Source organism: Micropterus salmoides, unplaced genomic scaffold, assembly GCF_014851395.1.
Source record: "Micropterus salmoides isolate LMB-PRFRI ecotype aquatic unplaced genomic scaffold, ASM1485139v1 Ms_hic_scaffold_21, whole genome shotgun sequence".
NCBI lineage: Eukaryota > Metazoa > Chordata > Actinopteri > Centrarchiformes > Centrarchidae > Micropterus > Micropterus salmoides.
The window spans coordinates 17435004-17457140 of NW_024041262.1; the positions used below are offsets into that span (position 1 = coordinate 17435004).

The window sequence follows — 22137 nt, forward strand, 5'->3', positions numbered from 1 at the left end:
TCTAACAGTTTCCCCACTTACAGTAAACACAGCTTTTCCCATGGGGTTAGACTCTCAGTGCAGCACAATATCATCTCTAGGGCCCTTTACAGATGAAACAGGCTTGCATCTCAGAAAATATTACGGTTAAAAAGAGCATATTGACCTCCACTGGATCAATCTGTGAGCTAGTCAAGCTGAAGCAGCAAAATCACAGAAACTGAAGGTTTACATATTATGGTCACACCTTGAGTTTGTTCAGTGCTGAAATTCGGCAGTCAGACTGCATCTGCGTGCAAGCAGGTGACAGGAAAAACAGTTGTGTCCTCGAGTACTGATCTGTATGAATACAGCACTGTGGTGCAGGAACTAAATGGCTGTGGATGAGAGAGTGACTCATAACTTCACATCATTCGAGAGGAATATGTCCTTTATGTCCAGGCTGCTCTACAGTTCCATGTCTTGAACAAAGGAAAGAACAAACCAGTCATCTAACCTGACAACCCTGGGGACCATGCAGAACGGCCAGAGGTCAAAGTTGGACACATGGACTTACTGCCGGATCAAAACTTAGTTCTTCACTTCCTGGATGTAGTGTACCGGCATATTAAGACCTACAGGTCTGGATAACCCATCTGTAAGTTTCATGACTTACAACTACAAAGGAAAACAACTACATATTTACAGCTGATTCTGTTGTGCTATAGATTCACCTAAACTCAATATCCAGGAGGATTTCCATTTCCACACAGAACCCTCATTGATTCCGTTTACAGAGGAATTGCAGCCTGGATCAGTTTACCTTGTTACCTTGTCACACTATGTTCTGGTCTGATCTCCATGTCCATTTCCGCTCAGCTTCCCCTCCCCTCTCGCCACCACACAGCCCAACAGAGCTTGCATTGTCCCTGTGGCCAGTCATCCATTCCTAATATCCAGTCTTTTACCGTACTGGAGACGTGCTGGATGCTTTCAAAGGGCAGAGCGAGCTGTTGATGGATGCCCTCCATCTCCCACACCAAGGTTTAAAAAAAAAACAAAAAAAACCTTGTGGCCCAGTAGTGACAAATGACTTTGAATATCATAGATCATTTGCACAATGCAGATCTGGAGGATGCAATCAAGTGAAGGAAACTCGGGAGAGACCACCTTATTTGAAAACTGTGTAAATCATTATGAGAGGTATTCAATCATCAAATCTTTTTATTATGAGATCAGACAGTACAAATACATGTAAACATAAAAACACTTAATGATACCATGACTAGAAAACACACACCAATCAATAAAACAACCATGCTTAAATCAATCAACTGAAGAGTATGGTTAACAACCATTATTCTCAAGTTGGCTTGATGCTGAAAGTGCTTGCATTTTTTTTTTTATTAAGAAAACATACATATTTGGGTATAATTAAACTACAGTAAAACTTGTACCAGAAGTCCATCTCATCCATCTCATCTGATATTGTCAATACTGTTTGTCAAGTGTTGTAGAGAAAACAAATCCTGAGGACACTCTTTAGTACTTAAGTTTAAATATGCAAAGACAATAAATTCATAAAAACACATTCAAGCAATGTTGACCAAGAAATGAAAACAAGCAGAGTCTAAAAAATGCAAACAACACAGTGCTGTTTGTAGATCTACCAATGATCTTTGAAAAAAGTGAGGAGCTTGAGTATAGTGTAATGATGTTTCAGGTAGATAGATGCCATGCTATGAGATACTATCAACACAGAGAGCTCCTTCTATTGCATTAGCTAAAGGCACTGATATCTTGATGGAAATAACTTCATTTTGGCCACTACCAGGCACAGTAAATAAAATTGCTAGCTGTTAGCGCAGCTGAGTAAGCCTGGTAACTGATGGAAAGTGACTCAGACGCAGTTATGAATGGGGCTGGCGGCTGCGCCTGTGCACTCTTGAATATGTTATCATCTCCTCTGTGCGGTGGAGCATATTAATAAAGCACCTTACAGTTACACCGTCTAAACAGACCGTAAATCACTACCCATTAAACCCGTAGAGGCAGTAACATGCTTGGCCCTTGCATACTAGAGGCCAGCAGTTTTTAACCGCTACAATTAACACATTAAACACTTCAATACTGATGTGACAGAATCAGCTAACATAATGATTAATTAATGACTAGTGTAAAGTGTGGGCCAGCCCTAGAAATTCAAAACAAGAGAAAGTTAATCAGGCTAATTGTCTGAAACAGTCTTCATTAACATAATATTGCCACTGAGGAAGGAAATTGGCAACTGGGGCGGTTTCTGTTCTTTCTTTTTAAATTTTTTTTCTAAATGCTCATTTAAAGTAGCATAGTAAGTAACAATGTGATTAGGATTGAGCTAAATCAATCTTTTTTTTTGCATACTTGTGATGGCTATCCTCTTTATTGACTGATACAGTCACATGCTCAGTGTGATGCTATGAATGGCATTTGCTGGAATTTTGGCATCTGCTTCCTCCCCACTGATCCTGAAGATAACAAAGGTGTTGGAGGGGATGGTGGTGGTGGCGTTCAGGGATTTACCCAGCCAGCCCTGAGATCCACGCTTGTACATTTTAACTGTTACCTGCAGAGTGGGAGAGAGAGAAGTAAACGGATAATTAAGGTCATAAAGTGAGAGTGTCTTCAAGTGGCTAAAAACAATGTGCTTTTCTTGGATATTCAGGGCTTTTGCTGGTATCATGACCCTGACTGAGACCTTCCGACCTCTGGATAGCGCTAAGACAGACACTCATGACTTGACCTCTGTGTGTACAAGCTGCTGCTTAGGATGTGGGTTTGTAGACTGAAGAACCAAATAAACCTATTGATTCTATCTTGTTGGAAGATGGACTGGGTTTAATAATGAGTTAAAAAACATTTGTGTCAAACTTGAGGTCCATTTTGACCCTGAAAGTATATATTTAATGAGGGCTAAATTTGGCTGAAAAGTAACCGTTTTAAAACACTTTTTCTAAATTTCTAAAATCCCAAAATTGCTTGTTTTGTCTGACCAACAACCCTAAGATATTCAACTGGCATTTTTTGCAAGAAAAATTACTCAAATGATGAGCAAAACAGCTACTGATTAATTTTCTGTTGCAAACTAACAGTTTAATCAACACATTCTTTAGCTAGACCATGCTTTTGGGGGTCCATTACAGTTGCAACATTGTAAAACATTTTTTCTTCTTTATTGGAAGATAATTGCAAAAAGATCCTCCTTAGGAACCAGTTAGTCATCCACTGAAATAACCTTAAAAAAAACCAACCAAACAAAAAAAAAAGGTAAAATTTTTGTTAATGCCGCTAATATATTGTGCAACTCTTTTATGATCCAACCGGCCGTCTGTAACCGAATAAATATTAAATTAACCTTGTTTTCACAGTGAGCTTTTTTAATTCCCCTCCACATCTTGAATAGAGTCATACCTCTCTTGATTTTATGTAGGTTGTAGGGCATAATACGCTTTAACACTACATCAAAACTGCCTGTTATGTTTGAGCCTGACAATGGAAGCCTTAACTAGATTTAGACATGCAGGTAATTGAACCACATCCATTTCAAAAAGAATGCCTGGCTGCATCTCTTGTTTGGCTGCATTTACAGGGGATAACAGAATATTACAGTGCCTTTTCACAGTTCCATTTTCTTTCACTTTAGCATTAGGCAATTTTTCAATTATTATTTTTTTCCATGTTCTTTCATCCCCGGCTCTCCATAATGTCTGGGCCTTTTAGTTAATGGTAGCGACAGTCAGAGCCCAGTATATCGGCCCTTGTCCATTTTGCAGGTCATTGTGGAAGCCCAATAGGCCTTTTATTACGCCGACATCAAAAGGCAGATAAGCATTAGAGGTGGGGAAAATACCCTGCACTAGATATGTTCCCTCTTTCCTTTGTCTGCTATTGAAAGTGATCATTTTAATAGTGAAGAGGTTGGTGAGCTTTGGGGCTGATGGGAAGTGCGACACCCCTGACAGCCTCCGAATATGAGCAAGTCGATAACACAACACTAGCGCACAGCACACCCTCAACACCTGCACACTCTTGCTGCTAACCTAATTATCTGCAACAAAGGCCACTGCGATTTCAGACACACATCTTTCCACCATTTACTTACTTATTACTGTGCATTAAAACAGGGAGAAAGAGAGAGAAAAAGGGAACAATTGTGTCTTATATTGCAGCCTTGGCCGAATGCCACATGGCTTGTTTTACAATAGCATGAGACACTTCACAACGAGTGTCTATTAATTTGGGATGTGTGAAAAAAATAGCTTCATGACAGCTGGTGGCAGAAAGGCACATAAACCAACACAAAGACATCAGAGAGGAATTATTCTAACAAATGATAGCCAAACATAATACTTGGTAATCAGCAATTAACTAATTAAATACAACTAAAGGTGAGTACTTCCATCTTTGTGGCAGTGCAGACACAATACTGGTTCTGCATTATATTCAAATCCAGACAGAAAGTAGAAAAACTATTCACTTCATATTGCAAGAGCAGCATGAGAGGCTATGAAATACACATAATACCTATGTGGCAAAGCTTGAAAAGAATATTTACTTCCATCAAGACTGCACAATCCTCAAAAAAATCTGCATCTAGATCCAAATCTGCATTGATATACGCATTTTTACAGATGATCCTGCTGACTGGCAGTCCATGGTTTCTTTGGCGAATACCTAAATCCTGTCTGATAATATTACGTCTTTGTAGGAGGATGAATTGTGCAAAATGTAATTATTGGCCATTTAAATTCTTCCATTTTCTCATCCAAAAGGCACAATTCAATAAATCAGTAATCGCAGGATTACTTCAAGTTGATATGAGCATATGACATCTTATTTTGTCGCAATAGCACTATGTGCTCATTATTTTATTTTTTTATTTTTAAACACGTGTGTAAACTGCAAGTCATAACTGCAATCTGGAAAGTAATTATTAGAAAATGATAAAGGTAAAAATTACTTTGGAGGCTTTACCTAAAAATACTATTGGGAATGTACCTATGAAACTTGTAGGAGCAGTGATGACTAACAATTCAAGAAGGTGGAGAATCACTTGGGCCTTATATAATGGACATATCCAACCAACAGATTCACCCTGAAACACGAAATACAATAAAAAACTACATTTACCTCCATGTCTTACAGAACCAGAACATAAAAGGCTTCATGCATGCAAACAAACAAACAGGCTTGAAAACATAGCTTTCTTGATGGAGGTACAAAATAAAACAGTCAACCTCAGCAAGCAGAAAAGCTCCAGAGAAAAACGAAATTATATGAAATCTTTGGCACAAACTCAAAGAAGGGAGTTCTATGTGGTCTAGACAACCTGCCTGCCAGGCGTTGTTCAGCAGTGGTGTGTCAGGAACAGGTACTGTCACTGCATATTTCCCTTTCAGCCACTTGAGGCAAGTGTCTGAGGGTATAGACGATACTGTATCCAAATTACAGTAGAAGAACAAAGTGTAAAGGAGTTGCTGACATTGAAAAAACGATGTCATTCAAAGTGCAATCTGCATCCTACACTTAAGATGAAATGTACGTATGTATGCACTGCTGCACAACCTTCAATAAGCAAAGATGAACAGATCAATAGTTACGAAAAAATATCTCACTTTTGACTGTAAATTGCCCACAAGTGTATGAGCCTCATTACTATTTCAAGCACAGGCAGGCCTGAATGTGTGCTGATAACACTACATGGTGAGGGCAGGACCCTTGGGGCTAAGGCTGGGGTGTCACACAAAGGGCTGAGAGCTCACCTAACGTTGTCTACCCCTGATCAGCCTCTCACTTTCTGTGTCGGGAGAGTGGTGTGAATGACATCACTTCTCGCATTTCAACAAGACAAACTCTGTCTTCTTATTTACCGTCTGCTAATAGTCATAAATCCTGCCTCTTGTTCACTGTTCACCTTTTAACCTCTTAAACTCAAGACGGCGGCTCACTCTCCTTCCAAAAATTAAACATCTTCTCATAAATAGCTGAGAGCCATCTCGCTGGTTTCTTTATCTTCTACCTGGATGTTTATGGCACGGAATCTTAACCAGTTTGATGCAATCACAATTCAGAAATCCCACATTACTTCTTCTAATTAGAAAATAAAACTTTCATCATGGACTTTGTGTTGTGGCTATACACTATACATCATCTAATTGTTCAAGTATAAATGTGATTATTTGTGATTAAAGGTCTGGCAGGTCTGAAAAACGTGAATAATCTGTGTAATTGGGTAGGGACGTGTCACCACCTGCATGCATTACCATTCACAAAGTTCAGATTTTTCCCCTGATAAAGTCAAAGAATCCCAGTGCACCCCACTGGGATTCTTTCGGCGGGGGCTGTTACCTGGAGCCATGGGTGCAGTGTTTCAGGTGAACTCTGAATGAGTGTAACGCCACACCAGCTTCAGACGACGGGCTCTTTGTTCCACGCCGTGTCTCACCAGACACATGGGGAGGAACCACTGAGTAACGCACCTCTGGCGCAACAAACATCTCTGTCGACGAGCCAAATGTGATGGAATTGGACCAAACATGGTCCGCTGTCATTTCGGCTCGATTTAACAAGGCAATTAGGTAAACACTGTGTGGTTTGGCTCACTGGATGAATAAATTAAACAACCTGCTGAGAGGGGTTTCAATCGCTGGATTGAAGTTCGCGATGCAATTCAGGACAGATTATTGTTTTTCTTTTTTCAATATGATTAGATCTAAAAACCACAATGTGTTTATTTATGAAATAAATATGAAATAATCAAAAACCATCCTAATTCCCCAACAATGTGAAAACAGACAGCAGAATTATATCTAACATTATTCTTAAATAATAGGCAAAAAGTAAGGTTTCATTGAATAGGTTTATCCAACAACAAAAAGCTTTTTAACAGATCAAAAAATTCAATATCTTTTATAGGGGAAATAAATTAACTGTGCAAAACTTTTGGCACTAGCACTAGGGAGAATTTTGTTAATTAATGTTTTGACAGTGGCAGCAGTGTTTCAAATAGATTATTGCTGAGACCACAGCAATTTGATTTGACTTAATTCTTTTAGTAGACCAATGTATTGAATTTGCATTTTTTTAATGTGACAAAAGTGTGAAAAATACACATAAGTTTCCAGAGCACTAGAGGACATCTTCAAATTGCTTGTTTTGTCCAACCAAGAGTTCAAACCTACATGTATTACATTTACAATGATATACGCCAGAGACAAGAAGGACATCTTCATATTTGAGAATCTGAAACCAATGAATGTTCAACATTTTCCCTTGATAAATGACTTGTGGACTTGTGTCAACACATTTGTTGAATAATTAAATTGACTAATCATTTCAGTGCAAGAGGAGAGTAAATCAGTCCAATAACTGCTTGTTTGAAGAATCATTACAATACTTCCTGCCTAAAAATACTAAACGCCATAACTGAACTCGTATGTGCTCCAGATGTGGACCATCCATTAAGATGCCTAAACTCTGGTTTGGTGACATTACAATCTACGTCAATAACTACATTTGTTTAAAGTCATGAACGCAAAAGACAGCTGGTTAAGTTCTGAATAGCTACGTCTCTGCTTCTAACCAACCTGCCTCAGCCAACAGGAAGCCATTAGACTCTTGGCAATAACCATTTACATCCATTCACCCAGCTCTGACTTTATTTCCATCCCCATAAGTGCATTTTCTGCGAGAGGTTAAAATATGAATCCCCCTCCTTTTTCTCCTCAATGGGTCTGGTTGTCTGGCTGACTTGAGAGGGCACAATCTATGACTGATTTAATTAGCTCTTTACGAACATCTCTAACAGCATTACCCCCAGAGCATACACTGACTGCCCCCATCTGACTCCATTAACTCCCAAATCAGGTTTAAAGACCATATTGATGCCGTCCGTTATTAAGGGTGATTATCAAAACAACAGACAATGGGCCAAAGTGTCTGTTAACTAGTTTATCCATAATTTCACATAACTGTAACAGATGGCAGGGCTGTCAATTATATATTGTATCTGCTGCACACAGTGGCCACACACTGTCTGGATATGCAGCCTAATAGCCTTCACATTAAAAGAACGATAGTCTGCTCACAGGTGGCCAGAGGAAATGGGCTGAGCACATAAACTATGATACTAAATGTGAAACACAAACATGCCTCAATTTGAGAAAATAGTGAGAAGTTGCCAATTACCTGCTGGTGTTTTTTAGCGGCCACAGAGGGTCTTTCTGTATAATAATATTAATAAAAAAAAGAAAGTAACATAAAAAAAAGTCTAATGTTGCTGTTGAGTCCACTTCACCACCTTTATTCTCCTCAATTAACGAGAATGGCTTTTGAAACTCTAATTAAGTGTCTCTGCTCCACTAGGCCTCTTCATTATTCATGAATCCCTATTGATCATATCTTACAACCTATACTATGGGGATGACTGTAATATCCTGAATCCTAAAAACAAATAGCTGAGCTGACTGAGATAAAATTAACATCTTGGCCAGTGAGCAAAGGACAGTTTCTGTAAATCCCGGATCTGATGCCAAATTGGATGATGTCAGAGAATCATTAATAGGAAAAATCTTGTATGAAGCCTATAGATATATGCCATTGCAAAAGTTTGAGCAATAATTCAATATAAGCATTTACTGAGTTTCAGTAGGGCTGTATTGCAAAAATATGATCATATCATTATGGCTGCAACTAACGATTATTTTCATTACAGATTTATCTGCCTATTATTTTCTCATCAATATATCATTTTGTCTTATGAAAATAGTGAAATATGCCAATCACAGTTTCCCACAACCCAACATGAAAATGTCAAAGTGCTTTCCACTAAGAGTAGAAAACTCAGATATTTAGTTTACTATCAAACATGACAATGAAAAGCATCTAATAATGCATTCACATAGATCCAGACAGGGTAGAGGGCAGACAGACAACACCTTCCAAAACCTAAAGTCATTCAGTCATTTCCAACATGAATAGTGAAAGGAGAACTGCCCTTGCCTGTGAGATACAACAACAACATTATCTTCTCATTGTCCAGAGAGCCCAGGTTTCCTCCTTGTGTGAAGGAGTACGTAAAATCCGGCAGCAAATTTCATCAAAAAGTTTAAATATTTTAACTTTGGTCAGCAATGCCGTCTACCGTTACTGTTGCTGTTCTTCTCACCTAATTTTACTGTCCTGCTCCACTATAATGATTTGCGGTTGTGCCGTCTACTGTCTGCCTGAATCCATGTGAATGTAGCATAATCCTCATATCTGACAAGCTGGAACCAGTAGGTGTGGAACCAGTTGATTTAGTTGATTTAAAAATTATGAAAAACTGAAAAAGCAAACATCAAAATTGTTAAAGATTAATTTTCTGTCGGTTGGCTAATTATCTAATCGCTGCAGCTCTACATATGTTATCGTTTTACAGAATTCTGTTATCAAATTTAACTTGACAAAATCAGATATTCGTTTTTGCATATTTGATCTGTTTCATCTGATGTAAAGCATCACAAATGAACACAGTTCATTGCATTGAATATAAATTTGACAACTACATTAGATTTTTTTCATTTAATTGCAATGTCTTGATATACAGTATATTAATATAAAAATATTCTTATAAATATAATATCTGCTAGGCCTCTTTTGTGATTTTTTGGTTGTTCATATAATGCATGCAGTATACAACATAACAGTATAAAGTATTTATGGATATCACTGATAATATTACCCTACTGTGTGTCTTGCACAACCACAGCTCATTTCACATTCAAAGAAATTATTTTGTAATGAATATTAATGGCTTGGAGCTTTATTTTAAACATGTATTCAAATTTACTGAAACTCAATCTCCACCTGTGTTAAGTAGGAATGTGTAAAACACGAACTCTGCCGGTTGATGTTTAACTAAATTAACAAAAGAGCGCTTGAAGAGCCCTTTAAAATGACTGGTATTGCACGGTGGGTGATGAATTTGGAGGAAACACATTGAGTCATCTTCAAATTGACAGATGCAGAATCTCTCCACAGGACTCTTCACGGTGGCTTAGTGCTCGAGTGAAAAAACTGATTTTACCAAGTTTAATCACACGCTATTACAAGGCAGCTTTTATCATTGCCTTCCACTGTACAAGTGCTGGTGTCTTCACTAGTTCATTACAGACAATTCGGCAGCACTCTTCTCATGTGTAATTGCATGGTTAGCTTTCCTCTGCAGCTTCCTACACACACTCTGGTGCAAACTATTTCCAATTCCAGTTTCCTTTCGAGAGCAATGCTGCAATTACAGAAATCTGAATATCCTGGTAATTTTCCCACAATTTCCATTTTTGTTGAAAAATGCTGTGCAACTAACAGATCTTTTCTTTCCGGGATATCCTTCAGAAAACTTTTTTTGTAACTTGTCTTTAGAGCAGAAATCATCCTTCCACCAAGGTAAGTTGGGTACTTGATGAACCTGATGAACAGTGAACTCTACAGGAGTGACAATCTGATAAATTAAAGTATAATTTTCTTGGTTTGTGTCTGCTAACTGATAATGCAGGGTAGTGCAGAGGCTGTCAGAGAAATTACAGGCACTGCCATGTTCATTTAGAATTTTTTGTGTAGCAAATTACATTTTATACAGCATACATAAGAATCTGCTATATTTGCTATTGCTATATTATACATGATTTATAACAAACAGTAATGGGAACTCCATATATTTTCTTTAAATGGCTAAATACTTTTTTTCTCTACAGAAAGAGAGACCAAAAAGCTATTTAGGCAGCAGAATTTGCAGGCTTTGTAAATGGCCAGCTCCTGGCCTTTTGTGTGCCTCCATTCATTATCACCACAAAGCGGTTGATGTCTCCCCTCTCTGCCTTTTCTGTGCTAAGCACCAGGCTCACCAGCCTGTCCATTACAGGCCCGTGACACGTGCTGCCTGGGAGATGGCCAAACAGAGAGGAATGTTAGTGTGGAGTTAAATTAACAAGCTACATCTGTGTGGAATCTGTAGCCAGTCAGAGAGACGAGATGTATCTCCAGTAACCGAGGTCTGATTATTTGTCAGCCGAGATGTTGTCGGTGAATTTGCAGCTTTTTTCCTGGTGGCTTCGCCTCTATTAATCAGCTGACAGTGGTGGTGTAGTCATGTTACGGTCGAAGGAACTCAATTGTTGTTTCTCAGCTATGCAATTAGTAGACACTCTATATGCTGACCGAGAGTAAGGAGACTTTCTTTAAACACAGGGGCTCCATTTCTGCTCCTCCTGAATAAACCTCATTGTATAAACTGGTACAAAGACCTCATGAAACAGTCAAATTTCAGAATATGAGATGTCATGAAAATGAACAACTTAAGTAACCTGCACTTGAAATTATGACATGAATAGATCTTTAGCTCTTTCGCTCTCTCCCTAACACACACACACAAGCTTGTGCACACACACACACCGTAATTACCCCTCAATCCATACAAATTGAATGAAGCCAGAATCGTGGTCTAAGAATATAGACCATAATTAATAAATTACAGCCACTCTACTCAATCATTCTCCACTTTGGGGACATGTAGACATCCCATTTACCGGAGAGTAATTGACTGAGCCCACAGAAAACACACCTAGTGCTTCCACGGTGGCTTTGGGGATGCATCTGGTGCCATTTCTTACAACCAAACAGATGCCTGAGTGAAACTGTGGGTCATATCGCAGATCTTCTATCCTGTGTGTTTACAAGTAACAAATCAAAAGGATGCATTATTTCTGGGCTCTGAAAATACGCCTGGGGGAGCTATCAAGTTTCTTTGCCACCCCTCCAAGCTTCCCCTCGCAGCTGCTGCACACAAGCAAAGATCTTTTTTTTTCTCTAAAGACAGAGTGTGTGCCACAGTCATGGAGTCTCAAGAAGCAAAATAATGTTTTTCTTAAGTATAATGTAAAAATCCAATGGCAACATCTATTTTTCCTGGTGGTTACTACAGCTGAATAACTGGAATCTGATAATGGGAAACAAATAGACAGATTTGTTAATTTTATTTGAACACAGTAAGTGGGTAAAATAGATACCATAGCAGAATACTTGCCATATATAATCAAATTCACATCTGTTTTTGAAATAAGGGTGGGGGGGTCACCTCACATTGCCTCCATTTACAGATATTTCTTTGAAAATAATATATTTTGTTGTCGTCGTGTGTGTCCCCTTGGGCGAGAAAAGGGCCCACTGGAGACTGTCTAATGATTGTTGGGTCATGTATCAAATACACAGCAGCTGGAGGCAAGAGGGGAAGAGTACATACAGTGTGGATGGTGGGGGGTGGGAGTACTAAAAAGCGGAGTCTGTAAGGAAAGCCCAGAGTGTCTGGATGCTGAAAGTGGGTGTGAAATCTGTAATGGATGCTGACCAGAGGTCTCACACACTGGACCTTAAGAGCTCTGACCTTTGTCTGTCTAACATTCATTCAACAAATTACTCTAACAAGCTGCACTGAAGCACCGTCGAACAGGCAAAAATAATTCAATTTTAGTGAATACTTTTATCTAACAAAACAACTCAACAAATCATTTTATGTATATAATCACTCTATATCAACAATAGTACAACCTTTACATTCATCGCCACGGTGGATTTCCTTTCATGCCACCAAGGTAGTAATTAGCACTAGGTGTTTTCATGGAAATGATCTGAGAGAACACACTAGAGTGACAGGAACATGTGCCAAACACGTTTTTAAAAGCCCCGTTCTGCTTTTCATAGATTGTGAAATACAGATTTTTATTTTTTATTTAAAGGACTACTATAAAGTTGAATTGCTTTCCTTATGAATAAATAAATCTCTCTGAAAAAGTAAAACCTGAAATGTCCTTGAATTGGATGCCTCTTGACCAAAATAGTATTGTAATCACTTTATCCAGTGCCTATATATCCACAGCTTTTTAAAATTAAAAATGTCCCTAATTGGTTTTTAAATAAGTGTAAAGCTGCTGTCATCCTCTGCAGTCGTCAGCCTAAATCAAACCTTTGTTTTTCCAGTTCCCAGAACAAGCAAGGAACAGGTGAGTGAGTGAGACAGTAATAAAGTACTACTGCCACCTGCTGGTCTTCTGGTTCATTCAACCCTCATTTACAGACTGTACCTCTGGTCCTGGTAGCTCATCAGAGCCAGTGCGTTGGACTGACCTGAGGAACGTGTCCTAGGAGGGCCCACAGCGAATCAGCTGACAGGGTCTTGACTCGGGAAAACTCGAGCATGTCTGTCTCCTGCCGGTTGAGAGCGATGTACTGGCAGCCTTGGTAATCTCCTTTCAGTTGCTCGCCACAGTGCAGCCGCACCAGATCCCACGTTCCCACCCTCCTCAGGACCTCCCGCACTGACTCCATCTGCCTGTACGACAGATGACCTGCAAGACAAAAATAACAAGTTGACCTGGTAACATTCACCTGTCTCCATTCTATGCTGGATTCGTTACACTGAAAAGCATGTAAAGTCAAGTTGTTGAGTCCTAAAAGTCGCATTATCTTAAAAAATCTTTTTTTGTATTTTTGGGCAATTTATGTCTTTTTTTTCGAGACTTATCAGAAGAGAGATGACAATAAATTAGGGGAGAGAGAGATGGGATGACACACAACAAAGGTTGCGATTCAAAGTCTGCACCTTGTTTCCAAATCGTCTGTTTCGAAAATCTTGAAATGAACATCATTAACATGAAACAACGCAGATCACAGACACGGCAGACCTCCGCCAAGGCCAATAGCCCAGTCTTGTCCATGATATGCAAATCTGCAAGAGCAACCACTATGCATGTATGGCTATTTTTCCAAAACTGTACAGTATGTCAAAATATGGTTGCATCTAGCTGAAGCTTCATCATCTCAACTGTGCATTTATTATGTACTTCCAGGTTAGAAAATCAAATTCCTGACTGATTATTTCTTACATACCTGCTGCATTTGTTTCTACAGTTATGTTTGAGGTGGATGTTATGTTTTGTTGTATGTTTAGTCTCGGCACACATTCATGTGAATTCAATGAAAGTGAAAAATAATTTGTGCATCCTCCCCGTGATTCGGCTCCCTTTCAAAAATGTAACGAATTCTTCCTTGGCCAATGCTACACCCTTCCACCAAGTTTCATTAAAATCGGGCCAGTAGTTTTTCTGTAATCCTGCTGACAGACAAACAAATGGCATCAAAAACATAACCTCCTGCGGAGGTAATAAGGTGGACCACTACACTATAATCAAGAAAACAACTCTGATAATCAGAAATGCTTGAAACAAGTGGATTAGTATTTAAAAGAGGGTGAATTGACAAAATTCTAGTGTTACTTTTATACTGGGAAAGCAGTCTGTTTCATTCTGTCTTTTGTTGATACAAGCTGATTTAGAACCAGGTTAAAACAAACGGTCTGCACTAGCAAACTCCTTGATGTTTTAGGACTCTAATAGACAAAAATTAACATGCATAGACAGCGATTCTTACAGTGTATTAGAACAACTGAATCCTTCAAGTACCTATGTATATCTTTTAAGAAGCCACTTACCAGAGAGCCAGGAGGGAGTCAGCGCATCTGATATCCAGGCCATGTAGCCCTCCCTGAAAGATATGAGGAAGTCGTCTATCTGGCTGTGGGGGACAAGCTCCCTCCTCTTCCTCAGCTCCTCATCCAGCTCGCAGTCTGGAGAGAGGAAAACAACCCTGGGGAAGAAGAGGCTTTGGCGCACAGACACTCCACTCCTCTTCAAATGGCCACACAAGTTAGCAGTCTTGGTCTAGGGGAGAAGAATTTACGCATACGCGAGTAATGATTATTTTCATTACTGATAATCTCTCAATTAGTTTTGGATAAATCATTTAGTCACTAGGCCAGGGTACCAATTCAATTGTCAAGTACTGACAGCTGGAGCTAAATTTCTGGTCAGATTAGTCTTGTTTACTTTGTCATGCAGTCCCTGATTTGAACAATAATTTCTCTGCTTATAGACGGTTTTGATTTTTTTGTTACATTAAAAGCCAGTTTTGTAGAAAAAATGGTTTGTATTCTTTATGACAAAGTGTACCTAAAAGTATTGCTGTGGTATTCTTACAGAGACTCAGTACCTATTATTGAGCCCCACAGTGATGGCTGTAGCTTGCTTTGTCCAACCAACCAACACAGATACTAAATTTACAATCTTATAACAAAAACACATTTTCTCTTTATAGACTAATCAATTAATCGACTAATTGTTTCAGCATTAGTTCAATCAAGCCTGATAGTTTATTCATCAAGAAAAGATAAATTTGTCAGCATGTGCTCTCTGTAAATTCACACCAGTTACCTCAGTATTTAACACTTTTATAATGACCTAAAACACAAATCCAATTTTCAGTTTCTATAATCGACCCATTGTAAGAAAAATATACAACTTTAAATTGGCACAGACGGCAGAGCTGTATTTGCTTTGTGTAGAATAATGAAGTTAATACGTCCAATTCAAGCAGAACTATTTAAATAATGCAGTGTGTGTTTGCCATCAGACTCTTCTGTCAAGCTCCCTGTCAAAATTGAGCATCTATAGAGATGGAAATGAATGACTCCTAACAGACCCAGGCCCATAAGGTGACAGCTGTGTTTAGGCACCTGCCTGCTTTCCCCCTCCCTGTGAACATAATTGTGGCATTTCAAATGAAGAGCAGCCACTTGTGAAGTTAAGGAAGCCCGCTGTAGTGTTTGAAATTTCCATATAAATTGTTATGGTGACTCAGAATCTCTTAACCCAGCTAGAGTTTGGGTGAAAACAATGTTCCGGACAATTGATGGGACCTTGGACACAAGTGTGCCAGACAGTTTGACATTTAGGTTCCCATGATGGTATTTCAACATTTCAGCTAAATGTGTCTTTTTACCATGATAGCTCTGAGGGGATCTTCAGTCTGCTCAATGCAGGTATTGGTAAAATTTTGGTCCTCTTCTTTCACTTGCACTTGCCAGTTTTGGTGGTGAGCGGACACTATGCCTCTCCAGGGTTTTACATCTATGCAGAAGATCCCCTGGCCTTAGTAAAAAGCAAAGAAAGGCATTACTGAAGATATACAGACTCTGAAGAGCTGAACAATACCCCATATACTGTAGAAATTTTTTTCCTTAAGGCCTCAGTGCAAAATTGATCAAATCTTCTGACACAGTTTATGTAATTTTAGATCACAATAGCGATATATATTATGACATAAAACATTTTCTGGAAATAGATTAATATAGATTTTTGTTTAAATACATGGGAATAAGCGTTGGGCTGTATTAACTGAAGTAAAGTGAAACTTTAAAACAAATACCCCAATACAGAAATATTTATAGTGTTAATCACCATCTGTGCTTTCGGAACACTTTCAAACAAATCTGTACTGTGAATATGAAGACATTTTGGCTCACGAAGAAAAGCTCAGGGGTAAATCATAAAATTAAGGATGTCTGAATTCCATATAGCTGCTTCAGTTGCAGGGTCCTGGTATTGTGCTTGCTGGCTCACTGTCAATAAGAAAACTGTTGTGGCTTACTGGGACACTTGTATAGAACAGAGCCATCATTAATGCTATTACTGACACCTGTGTTTTTCCTACTATGACAAGACAAGATGTCTGCGGGGGGAAAAAAGCCTATTAGAACAATTCACAGTTAAATTAAATGTAACTCAGCTTTAAAGAAAAAAGTAAATTTAAGATATATCTCAATATTCTAAAAACCTACGTTCAGATGGTATTGAATCCTATACCACAATATCAGTATTGATTGATTGCCCATTTGTATCATAAAAATGCCATTTTATTCTAGATACCAACTTGCAAGGATAACAATGTTGATATCCTCTTTGGTGTTCTGAAACTGGTCGGGGATACGCAGATTGCAGTAAACATCCTCCTTTCTCAGGCCGGTGAGTCTCCTATAGTGAACAGTACACAGAAATAAGAGAATATCCAGTTAGATTTTGTACAAAAGAAGGGCAGGTAGCCAATGTTTTTAGAACTTTTATCAGAGCTTTTACTATTACTGCAGCTGAAAAAAAGGTTGAAGAGAGCACAACAGTAGTGGTGGCCATAAAACCAAAACAATGAGCTGAAAGACGCTAAAACTCTCTGTAGAGCAATGGGGAACCACAGGGATAATTCTCACTGGATTCATTACTACAAGCAATCCCTTTCATATTACATACAGTTATAAATACAGTAATATAAAATATTTATTAATGCATCTTTAGGTTACACTATATTTACCTGACATGTTGTAAAAAATCAGGTAGTGTTGGTGTCTGATGTAGCTTCTGGCCTCGAGCACTTTCTGAAGCTTTGGAGCTGAGATGAAACTGGGTGAACAGGCTTCGAAGTTGAGGCATTCTAGTCTTTATCTGAAAACAAACACAGTAAATTTGCATAAATTACATAGGTTCAGTTGTGTGGCTTCCCCCAGTACTGTCAAATGATGCCAATATGGTGTTTAAACTATATTTAACATGTTGTTCTACAGCTCCTCAATCCAGTGTGTTTTTTTTAGCTGAATCTAATTTTAGCTAAACAAATTCAATGGAAAACAACGTTTCCATTGCTTCAGCATTGTTGTGATTCCCCAAAAGCATGCTAACTGATACATTAAGGCTTTACAACTTTGTTGACAACACTTGAATGCGTGAACTTGAACTTCAGGACCCTGTGAAGAGAAAACAGAGGAAAGACGCCACACAGCATGCTGAACTCGAAAGAGCCCTAAAACAAAACAATACATACTGTTGAAGTCTCGCGCTGTTTATAGAGGCTTTCAAGAGGAATTATTAGGGAATTCAGTTCGACATTTTTCCCGGCGTTAATGTCGGTCTAAGGGTCTCTTTCCAAATGCTGAGCAACGTAACTCTATCCAGGAACGCTGTTTCACAATTTTACCACCGCCCCCTCCTCCTCCTCCTCTCCAGCAGCACTTCCAGCGTTCCTGGAAGAAGTAAACAACAGACCACGTGCACCACCTGCAGCATCGTATTTCGCCCACAGAGACGTTACGTCGTACACGTCACCCATCCCCTGAAGTGTTTGCATGATGCATTCAGGGAACGATTCCTGTTATTTTCACGTGATGTCCAGATGATGCTTTGGACTGAGAACCAGTGGTGGAAGAAATACTCAACACCACAGTGGAATAATACTCCCACATAAGTAGCCTACACGTAGGCTGCATGTACAAGCAATTTGTATGTAAGTAAATGTAAACAAGTATTTGCAGTTCTCAAGTGTTAAAAGTAATGCTATGAAGATTGGAGATTAGTGTTAAAAGGTGGAGCTTTTGATCACATCACATGATCTTTATCAGCAGATGGATTTTGCACAGTTGGGGGGGGGGGACTAAAATCCTTCTTTGTCAGAGGTAATTAAAAGTTGGAGGTTGATGAATACTTTTTTATACCACAACTCACTTATACTAAGTTTATACGTTGGCTACTTCACACCTGTGCTAACATTGAAAATGAAATTCATTGTCATCCGAGCAAATATCAGTAACAATTTGTTTGAATTCACTTAGATTCCAAAAAACTTCGGGAAGTACTAACAGAAAATTGTCAACAGTCTACCACTGAATAAGTATATTCAACAAAACTGCATTATGGTAACACCAAACATTAATCAAAATCCAGTGTTGTTTGTGCTGCAATGGTGCAAAGTTAGCTGGATTTCATGTTGCTGTAAAATCAACTTTTGATATGCAGATGAAAAAGGCTGCATGCACTCGTGAAAGGTGTGTGTGCCTGGTGATTATGTGCTTGAAGAGCTTACATCTGGGGAATGTTTGTTACTTGCTTGATTAATTATCCTGATATGCAAGACTTTGGTTGGTTAGGGATTTCTTTTTGACATAAATCATTATGGAATTTAACATTTAAAATTACTGCAGTTTTTAATACTAGAAGAATAGGAATCATTGGGGAGCCCAATGCGTGTGTATTCTTAGTTCAGTGCCAAGAGCTACATATTTGATCACTTCTCCTCATATCTGATCAATATGTGCCTCCACAAACAACTAGGATTGGGACTGGAATGTAGATAAGGGATAGTATTGACATTTTCCAGTCTGGCGTTAAAAGAAAAATATAGATTACTTCAGAGAGCTGGCTCAACATTGCATTCTAGTTATATAACTTAATAATGATTAATTAATTCTAAGATGTATGGTTAATTTTAAGATATAGCTGTGCAAGATGAAGGTGAATTAATGAATAAAATCATAATTACAGGTGACCCTTGATAGTACAAAGAGCAGACTCATCACAATAATGTAGAGAGGCTGAAAATAATAACATTTTACATTTCATAGCATATGGGGGGACACTGATGAAATATATATTGTGTTTTTCCCCCCTGCACTCATAGATAGTCTACTAAGAATTTGCTGGCACATCCAACAGGATTCTCACATCCTGCATGAGCCTACGGAGAGGATATTACAAAAGTGATGAAGAATATTTAATTCAGCAGTAAATACACGTTGAATATCTCAATGTGGTGATAAACAATATCCGGATAGCACAAAATACTATGAAAGAACTTAATATCAAGGACAGATAGCCAAATCAGCTCATATAGGCTCAATGGAAGCCAATAAACAGAGGCACTCTGCCTCTCCTGACCTTCACTTCTGGCTGAGATCGGGGCGATAAGGCAGGCGCAACCTCAATAAAACCCATACAATGGAGGAAAATAAATAGATATTAAATTAAAGCAGAGGCAATACTAGCTGAACTGATGCAGGAATTCTAGAACAAAAGCTTCTTTGTGCAGTTCAATATTGTCTACAATCACCGCCTCATGATATATTTCCAATCATTTTCATCTCTTGCCTTGACGTATCAACACATTGAATCATCTTGTATTGGAACTTGCAAATGACTTGTGTGTGTGCAGCCACATTTATATATTAAATGTGCGTCATTCTCCTAGTTTGGCCTTTTCGGTTGGCGTTAATATCAAATTCATAATCTCTCATCTCTGACTGTCCACCAAGGAGGATTTTATGATGCCAAACTTGTATCACGTAAACCTTACCCTGACAACATTTTATGTTCTTTTAGGCACTAGGCTCACCAACTACTCAAAAGTAGTAACTCGCAGAGGGATTAGCAAGTGTTTTTGGTGTCATTATATATACTGCTACTGCAAGATCCATGTTGATGTCTTCAGGCTTTTGTCATGGACTGAAATATAGGCCCTCTTCAGATCCACTGCATGCTTCAAGTGGTTCCTGAAGCCTTGCATCTACTATTGTCAGTGTTAATGTCATTTTCACGTAATGCACCTGAAGAGCTCCGCTGTGTATGTGAGGAGTTGCTGAGGGTTTTCAGGTCCCCTCTAAAGTGTAGTAAGGCATCTGAGTTCATACTTGGGGGGCCTAGCTTCTATTGTATACAGGGCAAAGTGACCATAGTAGTATGTATGTATTTGTAATTTTATGAATCTGACTATCATGCACAAGCAGATATTCAGTTTCTAACATTGTAAAAAAGAATATCATAATTTTTCACACTGACAATATTTCCATTTTCAATCTTTCAAATCAAATATGTAATTTGCAGAAGTAATGGCCACATGACATCACTGATGCTCTGCTCACTAATTTTTGCTCATTTCTTTTGAATTATTTATATGAGAGATTCTCCATATGCTCTGTGAGGCTTCTTGTCCATTAGTTTCAGTGAGAATTAGCATTTTACAGTGAAGAGTATAAAGAGCTTAACTGCCCCAATCAAACCAGGTGATTTAAATCCTGTCTAATCGAGATGTTTAATAGGGGTTGGAGCTGGATGAGCTGAACTAAATGGTCTGAAAATGTTCCTGGGTCTCAATCACCTGTATAATTAGGGCCATTTCACCTGAAAAAACATGGGTGCTGAAAAGAGGTTTACAATATAAGACGAGGTGAAATAACCCTTTTTGGGGTTGTTTTTTGCTAAATTGCTCAATGCAAAATTACTAACAAAAAGACAGCTTATTATATCCCACTGATATAATAAACTCAGTTAAACCTGGGCTCAAAAATGAAGCGTGAAAGTGTATAAAACTGTTTTATCGGCCTTGGAGAGCCTTTGTGACTGGCCTGCCTCAGTAATTAGTTATGCCATACGAAGAGGTAATTTGTATGCTAAAGTTTAATTGTCCAATTATCACTGGATGTGAAAGGAGGCCTTGATGCCATTTCATCATGTTTGAAAATAGCGTTGTACCCCTCGTGCCACATATTCTAGTAGATGGCAATTATAGAGAGAGCCCTCTAACTAAGTTGATTGATGCAGGCTGGCCCCTTTGCTACCTGCCTGGTGCAATCGTTGGCAGTGAAGAGTTGATCCATTCAGCCTGCAGAGCTGAACCAGCCGGGCTCTCACTATGGAAAAGGACCCCAACTAGCTGCTGATAGACAGCATAAACACCAACTGTATAAGTGCTGAGGAGGACAACATGTTAAAACAACATTATTACAAAGTAAACAAGAGAAAATTTGTTAGGTATTCATTGTTTTTAGGAAGCTCCTATAAAAAACAAAAAAACAACATGGTGAGTTTCTTCATGCTATAACAACAAACAGAAATGAGTGTTGAGAAGTGATCATCAGCATTTTTCATGCTGTCCTGGAACATTTTTACTGCTTCCTTCTCAACTTTGCATTTCACCCTGGGGATTGAATTTTGGCTCTGTGATAAAATGTCAGTGTAGTGACCTCTCAATGAAAGCTAAATAAATGTATACATTGTACACTGTAAACCTGAATAAGTTCAGAATACTAAATTTTTGTGGAAACTGATTACCTCAAACTTAAATATAATACATTTTTAAAAAATCTTTAATTTCCGCATACTAAATTACATACTGATGCTTATTAAAATTAAATTTCACTTATTTCACTTTACTCAAATGTAATTGTGCACAACTTATACTCTGAGGGAAATCTACTCAAATAAATAAATAAATAATTGTGCTACACTCAAATACTAATGGAAACTCGCTCAACAAAATGACTACTAGTAAACTTGCCCATTTTCAGATAGTAGTCCTCAAAAATACAAATACAACTCCGTTATTACAATTCACGTTCTCTTTATTAGTATCATCTTCTCACAACATCTTCCATCATTTCTACATTTAACAGACACATCT

At 38.4% G+C, this 22137-nt stretch overlaps 1 protein-coding gene across 1 annotated transcript; it reads right to left on the minus strand.

Annotated features, from left to right (window-relative positions):
- Positions 1–1164: 1164 nt before the first annotated feature.
- Positions 1165–17897, minus strand: si:zfos-911d5.4. The gene is made up of 7 exons (XM_038736198.1): positions 17734–17897; positions 17227–17357; positions 16795–16895; positions 15865–16013; positions 14519–14747; positions 13156–13376; positions 1165–2563 (listed from the first exon to the last, which is right to left on the minus strand). Exons 2-7 carry the CDS (start codon positions 17343–17345, stop codon positions 2396–2398), a joined length of 987 nt encoding a protein of 328 aa, XP_038592126.1. The 5' UTR covers positions 17346–17357; positions 17734–17897; the 3' UTR covers positions 1165–2395.
- Between the last annotated feature and the right edge of the window lie 4240 nt (positions 17898–22137).

Coding starts and splice junctions, on each gene's coding strand:
- si:zfos-911d5.4 (XM_038736198.1), bottom strand. CDS start 17,345: ATGCCTCAACTTCGAAGCCTGTTCACCCAGTTTCATCTCAGCTCCAAA. Junction 13,377..14,518: donor GACTCCCTCCTGGCTCTCTG/GTAAGTGGCTTC, acceptor TTTGTCTTGCAG/GTCATCTGTCGTACAGGCAG. Junction 2,564..13,155: donor TCCTAGGACACGTTCCTCAG/GTCAGTCCAACG, acceptor CCCACTCTGCAG/GTAACAGTTAAAATGTACAA.